We start from the raw sequence: 26,729 nt of genomic DNA on the forward strand, positions 1-26,729 counted from the left end.
TACACACACTTTTTTTTTTTTTTTTCTTGGAGACGGGGTCTCACTCTGTCACCCAGGCTGGACCACTGTGGCACAATCTCAGCTAACTGCAGCTTCGACCTCCCCAGACTCAGGTGATCCTCCCACGTCAGCCTCCCGAGTAACTGGGACCACAGGCACGTACTACCACACCTGGCTAATTTTTTGTAGAGACAAGGTTTCACCATGTTGCCCGGGTTGATCTCAAACTCCTGGGCTCAAGTGATCCACCAACTTTGGCCTCCAAAACTGGATTGCAGGTATGAGTCACCACGCCTGGCCACACACACTTTTAATAATGCTTCATAAACCAGAATTAAGTTGTCAGGGAAGATTTAAACTACGATTAGAAACAAATTTAACCAAAACAAAGAATATAAGCAAAGTCAATTATACAGTGCTCTAAATATATCTAAATGTATCTTACTATACTGCAGACTTTAAATAATTCTCATCCATCTGAGAGGCTAATAGCAGAAAAACAGTCATCACAACTCAGTACCATATAAAACCACATGAACACCAGAACTTAAGATAGCTCAAGTACTAGATGCATGCACAAAATATATAATACAATAAATAAGACATAAATGTATCCAATGTAATCTTCCTTTAAACACTAGACCACAAAAGACTGTTTTAAACAGAAGTGTCAGGTATTTTAGTGATCTTAATCTCACTCACATAGTGATACCCATTTGGAATTGGTTTTACTTAAATCCTTCTTTTTTTTTTTTTTTTTTTTTTTTTTTGAGACGGAGTCTCACTGTGTAACCCAACCTGGAGTGCAATGGCACAATCTCAGCTCACTGCAACCTCAGCCTCCCGGGTTCAAGTGATTCTCCTGCCTCAGCCTCCTGAGAAGTTGGGATTATAGGCTCCTGCCACCATGCCTGGCTAGTTTTTGTATTTTTAGTAGAAACAGGGTTTCACCATGTTGGCCAGGCTGGTCTTGACCTCCTGACCTCAGGTGATCCACCCACCTCAGCCTCCCCATAGTGCTGTGATTATAGGCGTAAGCCACCGTGCCCAGCCTTGAATGCTTCTAAGTCACCGATTTTCAAAGTGTGGGTTCCAGATCAGCAGCAACAGCATCTCCTGGGAACTGGGTAAAAATGCAAATTTCCAATGCCATCCCAGACCCAATGAATAGAAAATCTGAGGGTAAAGTCTAGCAATCTATATTTATTAAAAGCTCCAGGTGATTATGACACACACCAAAGTGCTGAAGCCACTGTGTTAATGTTTAAGCATTGATTACCTATGCCCATATACTTCTAGAACAAGCCTTCACAACCCTATGACCAAAATTGTCAACCAGATTGTGAGCTATCTGAATTCAGGGACATGATACCTTCATTGTTTTATTCTCAGTCACTTCATACATCAGTCAATTTACAGCTGATGGCAAGACTTACCCCTACAGTCTATTAACTCTTGACAGTTCTTTCTGGGATTATCGAAGTTAAAGCTATTTCTCTCCTTATTCTTACTGTCCTTCTAAGAATTAAAGGCATGGGCAATATTTAAAAAGAACATTGGCCAGGCATGGTGGCTCACACCTGTAATCCCAGCACTTTGGGAGGCAGAGGTGGGAGGATTGCTTGAGCCCAGGAGTTGTAGATGAGCCTGAGCAACATGGTGAGACTGCATTAAAAAAAAAAAAAAAAGCGAAGGGGTCAAGCATGGTGGCTAATGTCCGTCATCCCAATGCTTTGAGAGGCCAAGCGGGAGAACTGCTTGAGCCCAGGAGTTCAAGACCATCCTGGGCAGCATAGCAAGACTCCGTATCTATAAAAAATTAAAACATCAGCCAGGCATGGTGGTGCACCCCTATAGTCCCAGCAGGCTTAGGATCGCTTGAGTCCAGGAGTTCAAGGTGGCAATGAGCTATGATTGTGTCACTACACTCCAGCTTGAGTGACAGAGCAAGAGAACTTGTCTCTAAAAAAAATTTTTTAATAAAAAAATAAAATTTTAATTTTAAAAAAAGTACCTAAGTAAAACATAAGATTTTCATTGGAGGTAAAAATAAATAATACAGATAAAGCAAAAGTCTTCCTTGACCACGCGCCCTCCAGAGGCACAAGCGCTATTGGTTTGGTAGATTATCTTTCAGGCCATTTCCTATTTGTTTACAGTATAAAATATATACCCTTGACTTCATATATATTTTTAATACAAATTATATACTCTACATTTTGTTCTATAGCTTGCCTTTTTTCAATACATCTTGGAAAGTTTTCAGTCACTATAGATTTACTATTGTTATTTATTGCTATAACTCTGTACTTAAATTTAATAAAGTATTAATTTTAATAGTTTTTAAAATGGGTTAATGGGTTTAGTCCTTTGACTTACAAAATCATTAATCTTTCAGGAAATAGATCACCTAATTTTACAATTAATATTTTACTGCATTTTCTGGGTAATAGTACACATGAATATATATACACATATATACACATATATACTAGTACAGCATGGGCAAATGCTGTATTAGTAATAATAAACTTTCCTGATAAAAGGATGGAGGGGAGAGTGGTTGAGAGCATCCCAAAGGCAAACATAATAACAGTAATGTCACAAGCAATGAGCCAACATCCTTTTTCAATAGGATACATCATACCACCATGCTTGGTCACCAATCAGACAATCTTTTCTTTATTTTTATGGGTTTTTTTCCACTTCAAGTGTCAAGGATAAACGTAATCTGAAGTCAAGTTCAATTATATTCTGGCATGAATTAGGACAAGGGATCTCATCTGTTCAAATCTCAAATCTAATCTGTTCTTTTGTATTCTTCAAAGAACGCAATAAATGGTAGATCTAACATGAAAGGAAAAAACTTTTTAAATAAAATGCTAGTAAGAATGCCCCTGAATCACATGATTGCTTTCCTGATACACTGTTACACATGTGACTTTAATATATTTATTTAATGTACCGATTTGTTTGATCCAAGATAATTTCAAAAGTCGTATCTCTAAAACCTTAAAAGAGAGATTAAATCCTGAAGATTAAAGGAGTAAGATTAAATGAGAACATCAACTATTTCTGTAATTCTTCTGATATTTACTGACAAACTCATGCTGCCCTATCAGCAACTTGCAGGCTTCCTTCATGGGCACTTCCCATTGGACTTCTCACCTTTTTGGGTCCTGAGTCTTACTCTGTTTCTCACGGACCATATCACTTGCATGAAGAGTTTGGCTGATAGTGGCGCTACTTCAAATCATGCCAGGGAAGATGACAAAACCCTTGCCCATGAAATCCATGCTTTGTCCTTTGGATATATCCTGAGTCACCCTTCTAAATGTCTTGCTTTATGCTTTTTTAGAGGTGTAGTGTGTATTTCACTTTGTTTGTTTGTTTGTTTGTTTGTTTTGAGACAGAGTCTCGCTCCGTCACCCAGGCTGGAGTGAAATGGCACCATCTCAGCTCACTGCAACCTCCACCTCCCAGGTTCAAGCAATTCTCCTGCCTCAGCCTCCCAAGTAGCTTGGATTACAGGCGCCTGCCACCATGCCTGGTGAATTTTTTGTATTTTTAGTAGAGACAGGGTTTCACCATGTTGGCCAGGCTGGTCTCAAACTCCTGACCTCAGGTCATCCGCCCACCTCGGCCTCCCAAAGTGCTGGGATTACAGGCGTGAGCCACCGTGCCTGCCCTGTAGTGTGTATTTTGATTTCAAATCAGGACATACATGTGTTCAAATAAACTTCTGGTTTCTTCATAACAGGAGGCTTGAACTTCAGAATGACATGTGAGGAAAAGAAGAGCATGATAACCAAATGCTATTTACAACCAAACTGTCTGCCTCACACATTTATATTGAAAAATGTCAGTGATCCTTTCTGGGAAAAGATAAAGACCATTTACATTTACCTCCAAATTCTTTAAGGCACTAGATCTGTGTCATCTTTTTTGACCTATAGGTTAAAAAAATCCAAGCCAAAAGAAAATATAGGCCTCATGCCTTCATGTTCCTTCCTCCAGGGGGGATATTTATAATAATGGTGTCTCAGTTGCTACTTCCTCCCACATTTAATACTGACTGAGTTTGGTAACAGAAATATGCAACACTTTTTCATTTAGCATGGAAGAAATTTTGAGGTCTAATTCTCAATAAAAATATTCTCAGTATTTTTTTAGGTGTTTGACCAATTTAATTTTATATGGCTAAGACACCATAGATATGCATGTATTTTACAAGGTTTTAAAACTGTAAAGGAGGCTGGGCGAGGTGGCTCACGCCTGTAATCCCAGCACTTTGAGAGGCCAAGGCAGGAGGATGGCTTGAGCCCAGGAATTTGAGACCAGCCTGGGCAACACAGTAAGATCCTGTCTGTACAAGAAAAAGAAAAAAGAAAAAAAAAACTGTAAATGATATCTTCTGCGGAATATTCAAAAACTGTACTACACATTTAAACATAAGCAGAGATTGAAAGTTCACCATTCCTATGCACTGCAGGTTAAGCACATGCTTGAAAGACAAACACTGTTAGTAAAGCTATGTGCAGTTGGTTAACAGAACTTGCAAAGCCACCATTGCCAACACTTCTGCATACAGAGCATGCTTGGGCTGCAGAATGGGCCCTGATACCTTTAGTTCTTTAAGCCCCTGCATGTATCTCCCTTCTACATCCTGTATCTGGTCCTTAAGGTCATAGATATCCTGCAGGACATAGGAATGAACCATTGCATAAAACCATGCACAAACGTATCTTAAATCGCAAAGGATTCAGATGAAATGTGACTCACTTTTGTATATTCCAGACTAAAAGCAGAGAAATCAAAGTACAAAAACATAACTCCCACTCCCAACCACTGAAAAGGGCAAATAGGTCAGGGGACAGTGGGACTGGGGGAAGGTCTAGAGTAATCAATCTAATGTTAAATATTTTCTTGGCATTAAATTCTGTTAATAACAGTGTAGCAAATGGGGACAGGGCTATATATGGAGGAAAAAGCTATATAAATTATAATATTTAAAATCATACAACTTTTAATATTTTATAAATCACTTAAAATTTTTTTAGCACAATGCTTCACCTAGAACTAGTAAAATATACAGTAAATTAATAAGAGGTGGCAAATTTTAATGATTCATGCAAAAGTTTTTTAAAAATATAATAAATGAATATGAACAAAGTTTTCTTTCAATGACTTGGTTACTGGCCACAATTAACTTGAGAGAAAGGGAGTAAAGGGAGGGAAGTTAAACATTTTGAACAGAATGTCAAATGAGATATTCTATCCTGAGGATACCATTTAAATGATGAGAAAAGCACTTGCTCCAAATGTTACTATAATCCTTACAAGAAAAGTGAAACAGGTCAAATTTTAAATGGAAAATACTGTTTCCCTGTATCTGACCTTGTTATATAAGGTCTATTCTGAATGCTCGATTTATGTCCGAAATAACTGCACAGGGCCCTAAATACAATTCTGCAATTACAAGCAGGATCAATTATTAAAGGCTGATTATACACATTTTTGGTATTATATTTTCCCTGCCTCCTTCATTGCCTCTCCAGTAGGTTTGACTGTCTTTTACTTATCGATTCATTCAATACACATTTATGAAGGACCTATTTAGGAGGCAGATGGTAGGATACAAAAATAACACTTCCTTCAAGAAGGTCATTCTCTCAAGGAAGAAAAAACAAGCAACAAGTAGTATGACAAAAGAAAGCTAAGTCTAAGGCTGGAAGGCCTTGTCCTCTCATATCCTTTTGTCCCATTAGAATGCAGTAGCTAAAGGCAAGAGTTTATCTTATTCAACTTTCCACCCTGGCACTTATGTCTGGTACATAGTAAGAGCTGGTAAGAGCTCAATTAATACTGTCACCTTCAAACCAATGGCCATGCTGGCCTAGGTGCTCTCCTTCTCTGCCGCTGTTGCAAGCCTCTCTATCCTCCCCTAACCCCCAACCCATTTTCACAAGTAAGACTCCTTTTCCAACCCTACCGACAATTTATTTTTTTTTTGAGATGGATTCTCGCACTGTTGCCCAGGCTGGAGTGCAGAGGCACGATCTTGGCTCACTGCAACCTCTGCCTCCCGGGTTCAAGCAATTCTCCTGCCTCAGCCTCCCAAGTAGCTGTGATTACAGGTGGCTACCACCACGCCCAGCTAATTTTTTGTATTTTTAGTAGAGACGGGGTTTCACTATGTTGGCCAGGCTGGTCTCCAACTCCTGACCTCGTGATCCACCTGCCTTGGCCTCCCAAAGTCCTGGGATTACATGGGTGACAAATTTTTTTTTAAGGCTAGTCAAGTGAAGCAATGAAGGTGGAGAAGGAACAAATAAATCTGTAACCGCTTGTGATCAATTACTTGTAAACATTACTGCACTCAGACTAGCCCCTACCTACAATCTTAGTCACCACCTGTCCTCTACCTCCCCTCCAGTGAAGAGGGGACCTCCAGGCCAGGCAAGCTCATCCATCTGAGTCCTGGACTCTCCTCTCACCCACTCAGGTATTTTGATCTGTCAGTTACCCCTCTCTCCTTCCTCAACCTTCCTCCTCTCTCTACTGGTTCAACCTAACCAAAGAAAATAATAATCACTCTCACCTTTAAAAGAAAGCTAAAAACCTTTTCTTAAATTTCTCTCTCCCTACCAATTGCCCAACCAATTCCCAGTCTCTCGTATTCACTCCAGAGCAAGTTTCTCATATTTTCTCCCCTTGCAGTTTTGACTTGCTCACCTCATCCTCACTGTTGAACCACAGGGTTACTGAACTTCTGGCCTGCAATGCTTCCTCTGACTGTGATCAAAGTTATTTTTTAAGAATGCAAAGCAGATAGTATTGCTCTCCTATTTAATATCCCACAGTTGTCAGGGTAAAACTTAATTCCTTTCAGGCTAGCATACAAGATGCTTTGTGATTTGGCCCCTCACTACTTTTCCAGCCTTCTCTCTTACACGCTACTATTCTTCACTTCTCATGCCACCCTCTGGCAACTTTGCTATACAGGTAGCTTTCTGGGTTCTCTGAATGCATCTCTTTGAGAAAGCCTTCCCCCTTCAATTACTTTCCTTGGTTAATTTTTATTTTTCCTTCAAACTTTAGCTCAGAGTTTGTCTTTTCTGAAAAGCCTTTTGTTACCTCTTCTCCTAGTCCAATTTAAATGATGCTTTCTTGAATTACCTTAACAGCCCCATTCTTGCTACTACCATTGTATAACACCACCTGGTTTTATTGGTTTGTATCAGTTTGTCTTCCCTACGAAAAAGGGAAATCCTGAAGGCCAGAACATATTTTGCCTCTTAAATCTCCAAGGCCAAGTGCTCAATAAATCTTGAATGAACAAACGTATGCAATTTCTCTCACTATCCCCTGCCTCACAAACAGCAGGTTCAGCAAATAAAATATATATTTTTTAAAGTTCTCTTTTTCCAAGTAAAGGGGTTAATAAGGATGGAGACTTAATGAGTCAAATAAGCTTTTCATTATCTCAGGTATTTCTGTTACCCAAATATTATTACACTTCTATTACTATGAAAAACAGAGAGATAACTATATTCAAGCAGCTGAATACCATCAAGGCTCAAAAGACTAATAATTCCCACAATCTAGTTCTTTGTACACCCACATATTTTCCATTTAAAACATGGCCAGTTGTTTCTGAGAGAATTACTTTTACATACATTACAAAGTGGTTTTTTTTTGGCATTTGTAAATTAGCAGAAATTCCAACACCATCAAATTTACAGGAAAGAGGACAGAAAAAAGAACTATCTAATCTCCTTCCTTTCAAGCTCTGAAACACTTGAGTCACACTTTTGGACTGTATTTATTTTTTAAAAAGAAATCATATTCCTTCTTTCTACTAAGTCACATTAAAGGTTAAAAGTTCCAGTATATTACCAAGTCAAAAAACTGCTTTTAAAAAGAAAACCAAAAACTTCAGTTTACCCGCAATTCACTTAATGAAGTGTCTGGATCTATTAAGCTGCTGGTGTCCCCACTTCCTCGTCTGGATGAGTTTCCACTTAGAGGGGTTGTTGCTGAGGCAGAATTTCGAGATGAAGGCTAGAAAGAGAAATATGACCCTTCTAAGTCTCATTTCTTTAAAAATATGTTTGCTGTGGAAACTAAAAACAGGGCAGGGTGGTTGGGGGAAGATGTGGGTTTCAGATGAAGAAGTTACCATGTGTAATCAATGGTCAATTTAGATTGGCTTTGCAGGTATCCAGGTATACAGAGAAGGGCCCAAGCATACTAAGCAAAATTTCATGACACAAATACCTTATAAAAATCTATAATTCATAATAACCAAAAAGAAAATCGTTTTTATGAGGGTTATTTTCTAAGTTTATCTTTGCTATCCTGTAAACAATACTGAAGTGAGCACATCAGATTAACTTAAAGCAGTTTTAGAATTTTATAACTGATATGCTAATCAGCCCTTCCCCTTTTTAATTTCTGAACTGCTTATCAATCTCTTCTTTCTCTAATACTCAGTTGAGTTGATAAAGGTGAAGATACTATTTGCAGCAGAGAGTAGCAACACTGGATATCACTATGAATGTAGACTGTTCTTCCCAAAATTCATTTAAACGTGAGATTATGCTATTGATTAATAAACTGCATGAATCTGTGCTGTCCAATATACTTGCGATTAGCCACATGCAGCTACTGAGCACTTGAAATGTGGTTAGTCCAAATTGAGAGTTGCATATAGGATACATACCAGATTTTGAAGGCTTAGTGTAGAAAAAAGAATGAAATACATCTCATTAATAATTTTATATTTATTATTTTTATTTTTTTTTTTTGAGGTGGAGTCTCGCTGTTGCCCAGGCTGGAGTGCAGTGGCACAATCTTGGCTCACTGCAACCTCTACCTCCTGGGTTCAGGCAATTCTAATGCCTCAGCCTCCCAGACTGAGGAGTAGCTGGGACAACAGGCACGCAAAACCATGACTGGCTAATATTTTTTTTGCATTTTTAGCAGAGACAGGGTTTTACCGTGTTGGTCAGGCTGGTCTCGAACTCCTGACCTCAAGTGATCCACCTGCCTTGGCCTCCCAAAGTGTTGGGATTACAGGCATGAGCTACCTAGTCTGGCCTAGTAATTTTATATTGGTTATATGTTGAAATAGTTTGGATATTTGGATTAAATAAAATATATCACCTAAATTAATTTTACCTGCTTTTTACTTTTTAAATGTGGCTACCAGAAAATTTAAACTTACATATAAGTTCGCATTTGTGGCTCGCATTACATTTCTACTGGACAGAGTTAATTTATCTTTCTTGGGTATAGCATAAAATTAATCTTGATAAATCATCTCCCTGACTTTCTAATAATACTTTCAGAAGAAAGAGACTTTAACACAAAGCAAATTCTAGAAAGGAGTTACTTTACTTCAAGAAACAATTTATATATATAAAAGGAAAAAATATCTCAGAGTTTGTCACCACCATTCCTAAAGAAACTTCATTTTCAGTGTTTACTGGCTTCTTCTCAGGATCAATTTCTAGAGGAATGAAAATCAAAAGAGCAGCCAAAAGCTAAAGAGGTGACATTCAAGGAAATAAAATGCAGTGCCTCTTCTCTTCCCAGGGCCTCACATGATTTAACTCCGAAGGAATTTTGGAGGGTCAAGGACAGGAAATAGATGAAGGGAGGAAGAGCAGCTACATCAGACCAATTGTTGTAAAATAAATAATGAACAAGTTACAGATAGCAAGTTTAATTGACCTTGAGAATTTCCCTTAGGAATTTACATACTTACTCTTGTATAATTTTCAGCATACTGTTTGTCAGATTTTTCATCCAACTAGAAAAGAACAAAGATAAAAATCAGTAAAGATGCTTAGCAAGTTGACTTTTTTAAGGAGGAAAAAAGTGATCTTGAGTTTTCCAAGTTCAATGATGTTTGAAGCCTAAAAATAAACATATTAAAAATGAAATTAAAATTCCAGTTTAACATAAGATAAAATGTCAGCAACTTTAATTTTTATCCTAAGGAAGACACTGAGTAAGAAATCTATGTTTACTCAAAAGTTTAGAACTTTTGGGTAAATTTTCTGTTTAAGGTATTTAAAACACATTAAAGAAGGCTACATATAAAGTCTTAGCACTGCAAATGTTAATACAAAAAAAGCTTGTACATATCAAAAAGAAAAGTCTGATAAAACCAAAAGCGAAAAACTTTTACTTCTAAACATTATTAGGACACAGGACACACAGATAAAGACTAGTACACTCAGCCAAAAAAGTTCAGATTAGATTAAAGCATGTTAAATATGTCACCAAAATATTTTCCCCCACATCAAGGATTTTTTGTTTTCTCAGTAATACATGCACATGACCAAAAAAAAAAAAAAAAAAAAAAAATCAAACAGCACAAAAGAGTATGAGTAGGGCTCTCTCCCTACCATGCCATACCCTGACCACCAGTCTCTAATAGCAACCAACCACAAAGTCTTCAAAAAATTCTAGTAAGTGTCCCATATATGTTCTACATCTTCTTTTTCCCCTTACCAAGTCTCAGAGATTTGAGAAATTACTTCATCTTTCTTCATAGCATTTATCACTCCCTGACACTACGGTATTTATCCATTTATTTATTGTCTGCTCTCTTTCTATAATGTAAGCTCTATATCAGTATGTTCTTTTCTGTACTCCTAGTATCAAGAATAGTGTCTGGCATAGAGAAGGGCTCAAAATTTGTTGGATGAATGAATAAATCATACCCCATCTATACTAATAGACTTCTCTCATTTATTTTAAACAGCTTCATAGTAGCCTGTTATCTCAACTTGCCACAATTAAATTAACCTATCTTCTGTAGATAGGCCTTAAGGTTGTTTCAGACAGTATTTCAAGAAGGGAGGTACCTTAAAAGTCTAGTCCAAACCCTGAGTTTTATAGCTAAGGAAAAAGAAATTCAGAGGTGACAGATTTTGCTGAAGGTTGCAGAGCTGAATCCAACCCTTAGTTTTGTAAATTTTCAATTCAGTGTTCATATTGTTTACCTGAATATATATGCTATTCCAATTATCACCAGGAGAAAAAAGGCACATAGGGATGTAACTAAATGAAAATAACTCCAACTCCTACACAAACCTTCTAGGCCCAATCTAGAGAAGAGATCTGAAAACCTTCTCAGTTAATTATTAAAACATGAAACATCATTTCTGGCTCTACTCAGAACACTTCACCCTAACTTCCACATATCTGAAAGTTTTTAGTGTTCTTTTTATTACCCACACTTATGTTTATAAATATTCTTTATTATGATGATAGTATTACATCAGTAATATAAACACTATTTTTAGACATTTAACTCTTTGTTACTTCTTGCTGTAAAAACTCTGAAAAAGAAACTAATTTTAGGGCCGGGCGCGGTGGCTCACGCCTGTAATCCCAGCACTTTGGGAGGCCGAGGCGGGCGGATCACGAGGTCAGGAGATCGAGACCATCCTGGCTAACACGGTGAAACCCCGTCTCTACTAAAAATACAAAAAATTAGCCGGGCGTGGTAGCGGGCGCCTGTAGTCCCAGCTACTCGGGAGGCTGAGGCAGGAGAATGGCGTGAACCCGGGAGGCGGAGCTTGCAGTGAGCCGAGATCGCGCCACTGCACTCCAGCCTGGGCGACAGAGCGAGACTCCGTCTCAAAAAAAAAAAAAAAAAAAAAAAGAAACTAATTTTAGTTCATTTTAGTTTTTAAAACAACATATAAATGTTTCAAAGCAGGTAATGACAGCGATTGAAATGTTTTTTTTTTTTTACTATACTTTAAGTTCTAGGGTACATGTGTACAACGTGCAGGTTTGTTACATATGTATACATGTGCCACGCTGCTTTTTTTAACTTTAATTTTTTTTTCTTTTTTTTTTTTTTTTGAGACAGGGTCTCACTCTGTCACCCAGGCTGGAGTGCAATGGTGCTATCTTGGCTCACTGCACCCTCTGCCTCCCAGGTTCAAGCTAGTCTCCTTGCCTCAGCCTCCTAAGTAACTGGGATTACAGGCACCCGCCATCACGCCCGGCTAATTTTTTTTTTGTATTTTTAGAAGAGATGGGGTTTCACCATGTTGGCCAGGCTGGTCTCGAACTCCTGACCTCAAGTGATCTGCCCACCTCAGCCTCCCAAAGTGCTGGGATTACAGGCATGAGCCACCATGCCTGGCCTGAAATTTGTTTTTAAATACTATATTGCCAATTATTGCCATAAAAAGGAATAATCCTTTTACACATCTATACTGCATTGCCCAATATTTAATGTATTATTCTTCAAGATGAAAGAAATATTATATTTGAATAAACTGCCTTATCTTCCTGAGTATTTTCCAACTCTTTTCTGCTAATGTGTTAAAGAGAAAAGCACACAGCATTCAAAATTAAAAGTCTTCTAAGCTTATTTGAAATCCTTCCTCATACCCACTTCTCACAAAAATGACCTCCAAAATCATCCAGTTTTTAACAGACTGTCCATGGAATAATCTTATATTTCAGAGGTTGCATCACTGAACTAATCCATCACAATGGTGACTCTATTGCTTTCACCATCTTCTGAGAGATCCCAATTGTCGCAACCCAAACTGATCATGCACCAAACCTCGGAGATTGTCAAGCCAGCAAAAATTACCCAAAGCAACCATGCCATAGTTCTCTTATTTTGGCTACACTAACTTGGCAAGTTCTCACTTCTTAGACTTGTACTATCTTGTGTGCTATCTTCCATTTAGTCAAAAACCTAGCTGAAACTTGGTATTCTAAAAGCCCAATAGGATCCAACAGCCAAGAGTTCTACATGGCTGCAATGCAGTAACAAGCTAATGTTCATAATGATGATCCAGAGTCTGCCAGATCCAGAAAAAAGCTTTTTAAACAGAATAAAATTTAATCATATTTAATAAATTAAGGTGTAAAACTGTAGTTTAATAAAGTATTTACAGTGTAGTTTCTTCAATGCAGTCATTGGGTCTTGATCTTTTGTTAATTTCTAATTTATATATATACTAACTTGATAATGCTACTCAAAAATTGTTTGAAAAAATATCTGATTTCCACAACCACAGAAGGGAAGACATCAATCAATTTTAACAATTTCCTAAAGCAAAACTGGCTAAGGATTCCATTTAGAAATGGGTTTAATTATTAACAATCAGCAAAATTTCAGTTTTGCTTAAAAAACATTTACATTTGTTTGCTTTATTGTAGCCTGACTTACAAAACAGAAATAAAGCCAATGTAGAAGAAAATAAGAGGCTAGAACCCCCAAAAATATTATATAGGCTTGCAGAATCATGACCTGGCACCCTTTCTCAGCACCTCCTAGCTCAGAAGTTATAAACTATTAGCCTACAAACATATTTAGTACACAACGAGGTAACCAGAAAATGTCTTTTAAAATTCTGAATTCATTGCCAGCATTTAAAAATCATAATATTTCATGTTGAAATATTTCCAGGTCACCGTTTTTTGAAAGTGGGAGGGGAGGGAGGTCTATCAACATCAAGTCCCCTTTGTATTCCTCTACAAGATGAGTTGGACTACAGCATACCCTTAAAAAGAAATACTACTAGAGAAAGTTATTTGCTCCAGAGAGAGGCCCAGAAAATACTGTAGGCTTTGCCAGGAGGCAAAATTAAGGATAAGGTACTGATATGTAACCATTTAAAAATATACAAATCACCTGTAATCCCAGCGCTTTGAGAGACCGAGGCAGGAAGATCACTTGAGCCCAAGAGTTTGAGGCTGCAGTGAGCTATGATGGCTCCACTGCACTCCAGCCTGCGAGACAGAGCGAGACCCTGTCTCTTTAAAAAAAATATATGTATGTATGCGTATATATATATACACATACATATATACATGTATACATACATACATGTGTATATATATATACATATACATACATATATGTATACACATGTGTGTGTCTGTGTGTGTATACACAAATACATATAAATAAACCAGTGGCTTGCAGACTATAAAATAACAGGGGTTAGCCAGATTTGTAAATCCCTGTTCTAGAGAACTTTTTCCTTATGTTAAAGAGTTACAGTTAACTAGTAGGGGCAGGGGGAGATTTTTTAAACTGTCAGCACTTTCACTTATATGTAAGTACTAAAGTAAATCATCACAAAATAAATATAAGGAAGACATAACTATTAATTCAGATATTATAAATTAAGAGGCTGACAGAATTCAGTTTTTAAGAGAACAGATGTAAACAGTAAGTTTAATTGTCCATACTTATGGGGGAAAAAAGGGGATTACTAGGCAATTTAATATAAAGGGCAATATTTCAGGGGAATGACTTGGAAACCAGTCTTCTAACTTTGTATGCAGAGAGAGTTATTGATTAGACCCACACCAAGATGATACTGTTGCATAGCCAGATTTGAGAACCAATGATCTGGAATGCTTAAGAACCACACATAAAATTATCTTCTAGAATTAAAACAGTTCAGAAATAGCTATTTAAATACAATCAGTGAAATGCTAATTATAAATAATTATTTCTTCATTTAAAACTACTGTCTAACATTTCTATTAAGAAATGTTGGCTGGGCGCGGTGGCTCATGTATGTAATCTCAGCACTTTGGGAGGCTGAGGTGGGTGGACCATGAGGTCAGGAGTTCAAGACCAACCTGGCCAAGATGGTGAAACCCTGTCTCTACTAAAAATAAAAAAAATTAGCCAGGCGTGGTGGCAGACGCCTGTAATCCCAGCTACTCGGGAGGCTGAGGCAGGAGAATCACTTGAACTCAGAGGGCGGGGGTTGCAGTAAGCCAAGATCGTGCCACTGCATGCCAGCCTAGGTGACAGAGTGAGACTCCGTCTCAAAAAAAAAAAAAAGAAAGAAATGTTGGCCAGAAGTGATGGCTCACGCCTGTAATCCCAACACTTTGGGAGGCTGAGGCAGGTGGATTGATTGAGGTCAGGAATTCGAGACCAGCCTGGACAAGACAGCAAAACCCTAGCTCTACAAAAAATATAAAAATTAGCTGGGTGTGATGACACACGCTTGTAGTCCCAGCTACTTGGGAGGTTGAGGTGGGAGGATCACTTGAGCCCAGGAGGTTGAAGTTGCAGTGAGCCGTGATCGCACTGCTGCACTCCGGCCTGGGCGATAGGTCTCAACCCTGTCACCAAGAAAAAAAAAAAAAAGAAGAAGAAGAAGAAGAAAGAAAGAAAAATGCCACCTCTCACCCCCTCCAAAGTGCTTGACAATCAGTACAATCAGTATAGCCTTGGTCCATGGGCAAAACAACACTAATGCCAGCAAGAGAGGAGAAGCGTCAGAGAGATAATCAGGCTGTTATTTTGAGATGAGCAGGTAGATCCTAAGTTGTTGGCTGGAGTTCATTCATTAAGACAAATGCCCCAAGGACAATCCTTTCCTAAATTCAGTTCCTGATGAATGTGGGAGCAATGGATAGGCACACTTCTTCAGAACAATGCCATAATCCAAATATTTAAAATATATTCAGATTGTTCCTGGTTAGTACAAATTAGTGACACTTTACTAAGTGCTATATTTCATTATTCAACTTTCTAAGTCTACCTATCACTTTATAGATTCACTAAAATCAAAAAGGAAAATACTTTTTTTAACCAATAAGGAATGTCTGAATAAGGGCTAGGTATTAGATGATACTAAGGAATTACTTATTTCATTAGTGATGATAATGATATAAGAGATCTGAAAAAATGTTCAGTTACAGATACATATTGAACTATTTATTGGGAAATGACATGACATGGGATTTGCTTTAGAATAACTCAGGGAAAAAAAAGAGGGAAGGGGGAAGAAATCAATGAAACAAAATTGGCAAAATATTGATAATTGTTGCAGATGCTGATGGGTTCTATGTGGAGATTTTTCCACAGAGGGGGAAAAAGTTTTTTTTTAAAAAAGGACATATTAATAAATACATTCCAAAACAGAGCAAATGTGTTTGATTTTAACGTGTTCAAACAATTCTTTTTTTTTTTTTTTTTGAGATGGAGTCTCACTCTGTTGCCCAGGATACAGTGCAGTGGTGTGGTCTCGACTCACTGCAACCTCCACCTCCTAGGTTCAAGCGATATTCCTGCCTCAGCCTCCAGAGTAGCTGGGATTACAGGTGTGCGCCCCCACACCCAGCTAATTTTTTTTTGTATTTTTAATAGAGACAGAGTTTCACCACGTTGGCCAGGCTGGTCTCGAACTCCTGACCTCAGGTGATCTGCCTGTTCTGGTCTCTCAAAGTGCTGGGATTACAAGTGTGAGCCACCATGCCCGGCCCAAACAAATATTTCTTAAGACAATAAATCAAGTTCCCACTTTTATTATAAAATAGCTAACATATTAGCTGTTAGTCACAAGCCTGGGACAACATAACCAACCACCCCATGCAATACACTCACGCTGGACAAATCTGGGATACTGATGTCATCCACCTCAGAGACAACACTTCCCCTACGATTGGAGCGACTGAAATAATCAGCGGCAGATACCTTTCGGTCAGAAAAAAAACGAGATGCTTTAAAGGTTAAGAAAAAAGAAAGAAAAAAATAAGAACATTGGCCAATTAGGGAAAAGTTTTTTAAAATTTTGATGGGTGATAAAGTACCAAGAAATAAAATGAGGAAACTGCTGCAATTAACCTACTCAAAAAAATAAAAAAGAAAAGGGGTTCCTAAATGAAATCACAGCTCTACAATCAGCTTTTTTACTCATCTTAACTAGAGTCCTATGCTACAGAGAACATTTACTTCCTGAGGACCAGCAAATCTCTCATGTTTAAGATATTTATCACCCTGAACAGAGGCATTTCTAGGTCAGTATATACCTCTACTATAATTCTCAAAATTTATAATTCATTATAGCTATCAACTCTGTTAAGAATATATATGCTGAACGCAGAATTATTTGCAGGGTGTTTACTGCACCTTTTCTCAGTTTACACAGTTCCCCTTTTTTTATATTCCCAAAGACCAGGAAATGTAAGACAAAATAATGAAGGAAATAAACTATACCGGCCTCTTTTTAGTTCCCCAAACACACCAGTTCTCCCTCACCTTAGGCCTTGGCACTGGCCTAGAACGCTCCCCTCCCAGCTCTTCAAGCAACTGGCTCCTCACATTTCAGGTCTCAGCTCAAAGGTCAGTTTCTCAGAGAAGCATCTCTAATCACCCCATCCAAAGGGTAACCCACACACATAGACCCCTCCAGGTTCCCTATCACATTATCTGTTCTCTTCACAGTCCCTGACATTTCTTTCTTTTTGTTTCTTTACTAGCTTATTTTCCATCTCTTTCACGAGGACATAAATTCCATAAAGTCAGAAATCTAGTCTGACTGGCTTAAAATAGTATTCCTAGCACTTAACACAGGGCTTTGAATACACCAGGTACTCCACAAACATTTATTTAATTTTAAAATAAGTGATTTTTTTTTAACCTCATTCATCATCTATTCCTTACTTCAGCTGACTGTTTGCCTTGCTTTAAAATACTTCTCAAGGAAGGGAATTCAGAAGCCCATCCATAGAGATAAAACAGGCTTACAAGTATGAAGTTTTGCTAAGGATTGATAAAATCAAGCAATGGTATTTTTATTCACAATAATAATAATAATGATTGCATTTATAGATACTAATATTTATTGGCACCTATTTGAGAATTTTGATAGGCATTTTCTATATAGTATTCCATTTAATCCATATATTAAACCTACCTACAAAGATAGTATTAACATCCCCAATGTACAAATAAAGACACTGCCATTTACACACTAACAGGTAGTAGAAGTGGATACAAGCCCAAGCATCATTATTTAAAGTCCCTGCCCTTTCCACTCCACTGTGTTCCAAGGTGTTTTTAGGTGTTGTGGCATATTATTTCTCCTTCAGTTGTGAGCGTGAGCATTAGTTGCTTTGCTAAGGAACTAAAATGGCTTTAATTAAATAAATGAATGTATGGTAACAAATCTCTCCAACATTTAATGTTCCCCTTCTCTATGAAAACTCGGGTTTATAATCTTTCACATAACTCATGTTAAATGGCCTATTTTTCTTAAAGGAATTACAGCCTCTTATGCTCTTTATTCTAGCTCTAAGCTGACATACCATCCTGAACAATGTATTTTCCAAATCAATTTCTTAAATATAACAAAAATGTCATCAGTTTTCTGTAAAATTTCAAGCTTCATTAAAGAATAACCTGAAATTATATCATTTGTATTCTAACATAGCTATTTGTTGCCTCTACAATTATTATCCAATTGAATGTCTAAGACTAGAATTTTTAAATTTTGTCATTAGCAATTCTTAAGTTCACAAGTCTTTTTTTTTTTTTCTTTTGAGAGGCACAGTCTCACTTTGCTACCCACGCTGGAGTGCAGTGATGCAATCATAGCTCACTGCAGCCTCAAACTCCTGGGCTCAAGCAATCCTCCCACCTCAGTCTCCCAAGTAGCTGGGATTATAGGCATGAGCCACCCTGACTGGATTACAGGTCTTAACAGGTGGATAAACATTGGTTAAATCTAAATACAACAATATAGAAAGCAATTAATGGTAACATGATTTGTAATCCATAGTTATGAGTTTTATACAATATGGAAACATTAATTTTGCTGAAGAAATTTGTCTTTGGTGAACTGCACACACATGTATGTGCATAAAACAGCAACAAAGAAGAAAAAGTAAAAACTTTTCAAATAATGATTCACTCCTAAGAGATGTAAAAAGGCAAATTATTAATGAAAGCTTGCACAGCCCACAGAGAATATGTGTTCTCAACATGTTTTATAAGGCAAAATATTTATATAACTAAATTTGAGGAAAATGCTCTTTTTGTCAAATGCAAACTTCACTTTCCAACAGACTTCACGTGATCGTGCATTGTTGTCATTTAAAACTCATCTTATTTCTTTGCATGCAAATCATGCTCACCACACTCTCCCTTCGTCCACGACTGGCACGATCAGAAGACACAATGCTTGCAGTGTCATCGTTGGTAAACTATAGATATTAAATGCAGATAATGAAAAAGATGCAATTTTGCTATGGTGTTACCTCATTATAAGTACATTAAGGAAGGTTTTGAGATGCGTATGAATAACTATATAAGCAGCATAATTGGTATAATATAGTGGGCACCTTATATATTAATAACAAAGCTGGTACAAGGCATAATAAACTGTTATTAAAAATCAGGAGACATTTCCAAAAAGCACAAATAAAGTAAAACCTTATATTTTATTTAAGTTACATTAAAGAAAGCCAGGAGCGGTGGCTCATGCCTGTAATCCCAGCACTTTGGGAGGCCAAGGTGGGTGGATTGCTTGAGGTCAGGAGTTCAAGACGAACCTGACCAACACGGTGAAACCCCGTCTCTACTAAAAATATAAAAATTAGCCGGGTATGGTGGCGGGTGCCTGTAATACCAGCTACTCGGGAGGCTGAGGCAGGAGAATCGCTGGAACCCAGGAGGCGGAGGTTGCAGTGAGCCAAGATCGTGCCATTGCACTCCAGTCTGGGTGGCAGAGCAAGACGCCACCTCAAAAAATTAAAGAAGGGGAGGTGCATAAGTAAGCCAACCAAAACCAGCTAGGGATTTCATACTTTTTAAACCTCTGGGCCCTTTGGGATCCCATCAGGGGTCAACAAATATACTTAATGTTTTTGTTTGACAGAGAAAATAAAAGAATATTTGAAAGCAAAACAATGTAAGTCAATGACAGAAATTCCTACAACAAGGACAACGAAGTGATGGTTCTTATTTTCCTTTATTCATTCCTATGCAGCTAGTGGAGATGTTGCTAACATCACCCTACATGGCTCTGTCATCTTCTTGCTTTACCAGCCAAAGACTCATCTTCGGTATGTGTAGTTTATCTCCATTCTAACATCACTAAGAAACCATTCTGGCATCACTAAAATAGTTATTCTAACCCCAACCTGCAAATGAAATAGGATCTAGCCAGCCTATAAGGACAAGATCCTACGTTTGACTGAAAATATAAGCTGGGTACAGTAATACACACCTGCAGTCCCAGCTACTCAGGAGGCTGAGGCAGGAGGATTACTTGAGCCCAAGAGTTCAAATCTAGCAGGGGCCACATAGAAAGCTACCCTCTCTAAATAAAAATTGAAATTAGGCCAGGCACAGTGGTTCACGCCTGTAATCCCAGCACTTTGGGAGGCCGAGGTGGGTGGACCACCTGAGGTCACAAGTTTGAGGTGGGTGGACCACCTGAGGTCACAAGTTTCATGATTCACAATTTACCTTGCAGATTTACCCATGTAAGTACACAAAAATATACTTGGATAAGAATGGTCATTGTATAAGTGTCTATAGTAGCAAAAATATGACAATCTAATGTCCATCACAGGGAAATGACTTTTTTTTTTTTTTTTTTTTGAGATGGAGTTTTGCTCTTGTTGCCCAGGCTGGAGTGCAATGGCGTGATCTTGGCTCACCGCAGCCTCCACCTCCCGGGTTCAAGCAATTCTCCTGCCTCAGCCTCCCGAGTAGCTGGGATTACAGGCATGTGCCACCACGCCAGGCTAATTGTGTATTTTTAGTAGAGGTGGGGTTTCACCATGTTGGTCAGGCTAGTCTCAAACTCCCCATCTCAGGTAATGTGCCCTCGGCCTCCCAAAGTGCTGGGATTACAGGTGTGAGCCACCATGCCCGGACAGGAAATGACTTTTAAAATGTATACTTACGCACTAACGGAATATATTGCCATTAAAAAGAATGTGCTAATATGAAACTACCTCTAAGAGACATGAAGTGGAAAAACTAAGGGACACAGCTTACTTGTTTAAAATTTTTATCAAAAAAAGAAAGAATGAAATAAATTTATAGGTGCTGATACAGAAAGCTACTTTAAATAAAGAAAATATATTGAGGAGCAGTATGTAATATGACCCATTTGCACTCAAAATAAAGAGCACTCATACATGCATAAAATATCTCTGAAAGGTTATTGAAGAACAGAGATTACATTTGGGGAAGGAAAATGGGGAATTTTACTTTGAATTTTCCTTAACTAATATTATTTTTATAAATTTTTAAAAATACTCTAGAAAGATTAGGTAATTATAATTGTCCCAGTTTTGTCTTTCATATAACAATTTTTTTTAATCAGCTTGTTTTATTTCTTCTCCTTTCACTGCACTGATAGAAGTGCTGGCAAGCAGGTGAAATGGCTCAATGTGCAGAATGTAAAGATAGAAAGGAGAAACACAGGATAGTCAACCTATACAATGAATTATCACCACTGAAAGACAAGAAGTTCTACACAAATGAAAATTAAATATAAAAACTTTAAAAATTCTAATGGCACTGGTTAGAGACTCATTTAAGAAATTACATGCTAAGTCACATTTATAGAGAAATCACCAATTATTAGGACAAATTAGTGCTTGAGTTTATGTACTAAGGGAACACCTAATCCATGCACAACAAAGTGAATCACACCATATCCTCAATATTCTAAACAGTGAGTACAGATTAACGCAACAATCAAAAATTTCTACAAAGCATGCAGAGACTAGACAGCTCACCCCTGGACTGCTTCGGGCTGAACTTATTCTTGATGAGTAATAACTGCATTCAGATGGCTATAAAGTTTCCAAGAAGAAAGGTTTTACAACAATGATCACCTCATTATTCTAATGAGAATACATTAGGGACCATTTACCTAACTTGCCCCTGGTTCTCAAGATAAAGGTAACTGTTATTCAGTGGTGTAGAACTCTACCTCATCCCCACCCTCAAGATCCACCAGCCCTTGGCTAGAGGGAGCGAAGAGGAAGGGGATGCCCTGAGAAGTGCTGCTCAGAACTTCTTCAGGAGGAACTAATGAACAAGAAAAGTGGTTTTTCTATGCATTTCCCTAATACTTGAAATCATGATTTCCAGCAGGCATTTTATCACAGCTTGGGTGAGAGTCACAACTGGCTAGCTCAATGACTTGATCACAGCTTAGAGAGTAATTCCAGGTCAGATTAAATGACTTTTTCTTTGTATATTTTTCTTTTTTATTAATTTTTGACTTTTTCTTTGAAAGTAAACTGTGCCCACCCACATTTCCCTCCTCTTCACCACCTTCCCCTATTTAGACTTACAGTTCGAGAACCATATGGGTTATATAATCCACCACTGTACAATGATGCCTAAGGAACAAAGGAAATATCACTTAGCTATTCAGCTTCAAGGTTGTTTTGAAAATGACTTAATGTTTTCACAATACTCAGTACCAAAAAAGTTTTGGAGAATGATATAAGTGTATAGCCTCCCAGAATGAAAACCCTGAAGGCGGTAATACTCATTTATATGCATAAATTGCTATCAACCTTGCACTTCATTTTTTAAAAAACACCCCTGGTTACAGTATTTTCTTTCACCATCATGTTATGAAACTGGGAGAATTAACGTGTACACATTTATCTTCTCAAAAGAGGAAACAGAGCAGGAAAGGAAACTGAGGTACAAAGAGCATTTTGCCTACTACTACAATAAAATTAAGTTATAAAACCTCAGGATCCCAGTCCACTAGAACAGGCCACAACACAACAAACAGCTTGAAAGCAACAAATTCACAGCTCACACATTACACAGAGCTACTGCTTTTACTTTTCTAGTCAGCTTGCTTTATTAGATCCTAGTATCAGAGGCCAAGATCATAACTGTCCCAAAGAAAAACAATATCCTTTCCATAAGCAGCCATCTCACAAAAGTATGTGAGTGTGGTAGGACTCAAGCAAATCTATCTTCTCTAGATAAAAAAAAACTGATTCTAAGCAAGGGCTACCAACAGCCCTCTGTGAAAGGAATATGTTCATTTTTAATACCCTAAAGTTGTATATTTTAAGCACAGGCAGCACATTCTGCAGTATACATGACACTAAAATCATGTGTCCTTAACTATTTTGGAGAAAAGCTGTCAAGCCATAGAGTTAGCACCATGACATTGACCCCACCAGCAGTGCACACACTGGAAGAGGAAAATACAAACCAGACTGGCACTTCTCAGCAGACCAGAATTTGCAGTAGGAGAGGCCTAAGAAAAAAGTGTATTATTAAACCCCAAAAAAAGCAACTGGTAGCTCTAAAGGCAGAACACTCCTCAGAAAGTACTAACCCTGTCACTCTTATATGTTGCCAGAGGGTCACTGTACAGGGAAGAAGACTGCTAAGAGACAAAAACAAAATAAATAAGCAAAAACAAAAACAAAGATGAATTGGTCTCACCATCATGAATGCAGAGGACTTAAGTTTATGATTTTATACTCCATAATTCATTAGCAATTCCTGAGTGCTTAAGGTAGTTAAGAAACACAAGAAATAAGAAAAACTTAAGTCATTAGAAATTGTTTTGAATATTAATTGTAAGGGATAAGAAACAGTTGGAACAGTTTTCTATAAATTATAAATATGTTTATGTCCCATTGGTCTTCGAGCATTATTGTTAGGATATGGAATGGCAAGTAAGAAAACACTGAGGGAAAGAGGGTCATGGTACCGGGAGTGTGGCAAACAGTGGCCACATCCCACTCACCCAGTTCTTATGATATTTTCAGTGATTTTATGACCAACTCCTAACTGGCTTAGACTGATTTTTGGAGAACCAGATAAATAAGCTCCAAGTTATCTCTACAAACACTCTTTTCCAAATAGATTAGAAAACCTGTTCTTCAAAACAAGCCATGGACAAAGTGCCTTAGTTGAATTAGATAAATTGTACTAGTCAATGAATCCATGCACTAAAAGAACACAGCATGTTTTTAAAGGAATTAAATCTTGCTTTTCCTGATGTCATCTGAGGACATACTTTTCAAGTTCTTTTTCACCAAACCCAATCAGAGATGAAAAATAAGAGTACTTAAGTTGCGTGTGCAGGCTTTTTAAACAAAATTATTTTAAATGTACTGTGTGCCATACACTTAATGTGTCTTAAATGTATGATGTGTCAAATGCCTTTTAAAAAACAAGAGATTCTAACATTAAATAATTACATTCTTCTCATGCCACGTGTTTACATGTTTATATGTAAGCTTTTTTAAAAGGGTACTCACTCTGAAGTATATGGATGCTTACAACTTATTTTGAAATGTATCAAAAACTAAGATGAATTGATGGTTAGAGGGTCAAATAGATAATTATGTGATAAAGGAAATATAATGAATTATATAATCTAAATGATAGGTATGTGATGTTCACTGTATTATTCCTTGAACATTTTTTGTACATTTAAACATCTTTATTTAAAAATGTCTTTAATGGTACTGATTTATAAACATGATGACTGAATAGTTCCCGTTGTTTAAAGAGACTCCCACAGACTATATAAATTCAGTTACCAAAAACTAGTATATACGTAGCCATTTACAGATTAGTTACAGCTAGTCAAAATGCAAAATGGGGAGATTAGAAATATGTTAAAAGTGAATCAAACACATAAAGCCAAAAAAGTTTAGACAAACCCGAGTGTAGTAGGTAGAGGTGGGTTTGCTATGTCTAAGACTGCTATAGTTTCTCTGGTCAAAGTAGAGGCCACTCTGCAAAAAGCAAAATTAAACACATTTTTCTTAGGCTAAATGTTAATAACCTAACAACACACAAAGGCAAAACTGAACACAAAAAGGCAAAATATGATACTGCCAAATCCCTTCTTCTCCAAAATGTTTTTAAATCATCATATCACATTAAGTCAAAGTGACAATTATTTCAAGCCCCTAAAACAAAGACATTACTAAATTTTTAAATTTAAAAACAAGACAATAAACCCTCAGAGAAAATGGAATGAAAACAATTTATTCTCATGCCATACTTAAGAAAATCCTTGAACACTCCTGGACAACTGAATAATTACCAGTTTTACAATCCATCTGGCAAAGCCACAGAAGTTATTAAAGAGCTATGTATTTGGTTCCAAACATTTCCTAGTCCCATGACTTGTCAAAATAAACTGACAAGTTAAATTACCAAAATGAAAGAGAGAGTACAATAAATATGGTTTGATCTAAAACACTTACGGCAGGTTCATTTATACAATGTACAAAATAAACAATAGTACACATTATAGCTAATTGAGGGAGAGAAAACCATCTATAAAATTCCCTTCCCAACTTCTCTAGCCAACTTTTTTACTCAAGGTTAAGCAAATTTAGGCAATCTCTGACTTAAAGACTCCATCAGTGTTGACAGTGGAGTTGAGGACATCCCTACTCCCACCCCATCCCTATCACCCCTAGCCCTGCCTTCCCACACCACTCCTCACTCCCCACTCACACCCTCAACTAGGCACTAAGGCTCACCTCTCCCCAGAGATCCCAAGACCCTATCTTCCAGGGCCTCTCGTTAATTTCCTCCTCATCACATTCTCCCTTCTCTCCTCCCTTGTACCAACCAAAGCCTTCCAACCCTCTCCCCATTCAACCCATGGGAACCCTGAATTAGCAAGGAGTTGGGACTGCACTTCCTTTGCCAGTACTGTTGCAGCCTAACAGGAAATGGGTGTTCCCAATGTACCAAGTGGGCATTCTGGAGACATTATTTTCCTCACAGAAATTTGTTTAGCAGCCGGGCACTGTGGCTCATGCCTGTAATCCCAGAACTTCGGGAGACAGAGGCGGGCAGATCACCTGGCAAAACCCCATCTCTACAAAAATACAAAAATTAGCCAGGAAGAGTGGCACATGCCTGTAATCCCAGCTACTTGGGAGGCTGAGGCAGGAGAATCGCTTGAACCTGGGAGGTGGAGGTTGCAGTGAGCTGAGATCGCGCCATGCACTCCAGCCTGGGAGACAGAGCGAGACTCCATCTCAAAAAAAAAAAAAAAAGAAAAGAAAAAAAGAAAAAGAAAAAAGAAGTGTTGTTTCACAAAGTGACTAGAATAAAGATTATATTAATTCTGCAGTTTAATTACATTATAGGTTAAAGAGTTTTCAGCAAGCTAGTATGGAAACTTTGCCATTACATATTTATTGATGCCATTACATATTTATTGAAGAAACTAGAAAATGCATTCCAAGTTCCCAAAACACAAACTTTTAGAATGAAACCTATTTGTGAGTTTAGTTACGGCCCATAATACCACAACTAAATCAATTCAAATTCCTGAAATAAGGATGAGAATCTTACTAAACCTATTCTTGAGGTATATTCCAAAGGACAATTAATAAATGAAAATACTTGTTAATGAGCTTCTTGTGATATAGTACTAACTCTGGCTGCTGGGGTTTGCATATGTTAATACTAAAACTTGCAAATGAAAACAAAATTATTTTTAAATTTCTGATAAATCATGTTTCAGCAGATTATCAAGTTTCAATAATGTCCTAGTAGCACACCAAAGCAATCATAATCCTTAAGTTCCTAACAGTACTTCATGAATTGTGATATGAGAGACAACAGAACTAACCAGTAGGTCTTTATGAGAATCAGAAGACCTCTTCTTCATTCCATGAGAGTGACTGTAAGAATGATTCTGGAAGTAAATATTTCAAGTTAACTTCAATGATTGCATAGCGAAGTTATGAAAATAATAAAATTCATCTTCAAATTATATACACAAAGGTCTATATGAGATACACAATAGTTTACATGCAATTTATTTCCCAAAGGTTAGTAAACAATTCACTGCACTTTACTAGCTAGTCTACCTGGCCTCTCTACACATCTGCATTCCTCCCTCACCTCCCTCTGTGCCAAGCATCTGTGTGTCTGG

The 26,729-nt window shown here is 37.5% G+C and overlaps 1 protein-coding gene across 50 annotated transcripts in view; it reads right to left on the minus strand.

The window, feature by feature from the left end:
* Positions 1 to 26,729, minus strand: part of LRRFIP2 (LRR binding FLII interacting protein 2) — a 124,168-nt gene that overhangs the window by 33,903 nt on the left and 63,536 nt on the right. For 16 of the 50 annotated variants that reach the window (XM_024355373.3, XM_024355387.3, XM_063805564.1 and 13 more), the window contains 11 exons: positions 26,424 to 26,489; positions 24,484 to 24,558; positions 23,142 to 23,192; positions 23,016 to 23,060; positions 22,126 to 22,173; positions 21,562 to 21,618; positions 18,940 to 19,008; positions 16,409 to 16,498; positions 9,773 to 9,817; positions 7,948 to 8,064; positions 4,625 to 4,696 (listed from right to left, as the gene is read on the minus strand). In XM_024355373.3, the coding sequence (XP_024211141.2) occupies positions 4,625 to 4,696; positions 7,948 to 8,064; positions 9,773 to 9,817; positions 16,409 to 16,498; positions 18,940 to 19,008; positions 21,562 to 21,618; positions 22,126 to 22,173; positions 23,016 to 23,060; positions 23,142 to 23,192; positions 24,484 to 24,558; positions 26,424 to 26,489 (735 nt within the window). The remainder of the gene's footprint in view (positions 1 to 4,624; positions 4,697 to 7,947; positions 8,065 to 9,772; positions 9,818 to 16,408; positions 16,499 to 18,939; positions 19,009 to 21,561; positions 21,619 to 22,125; positions 22,174 to 23,015; positions 23,061 to 23,141; positions 23,193 to 24,483; positions 24,559 to 26,423; positions 26,490 to 26,729) is intronic. The other 34 variants (XM_054681652.1, XM_054681649.1, XM_001170841.7 and 31 more) reach the window with 11 other exon arrangements.

Source organism: Pan troglodytes, chromosome 2, assembly GCF_028858775.2.
Source record: "Pan troglodytes isolate AG18354 chromosome 2, NHGRI_mPanTro3-v2.0_pri, whole genome shotgun sequence".
Taxonomy (NCBI): Eukaryota; Metazoa; Chordata; class Mammalia; order Primates; family Hominidae; genus Pan; species Pan troglodytes.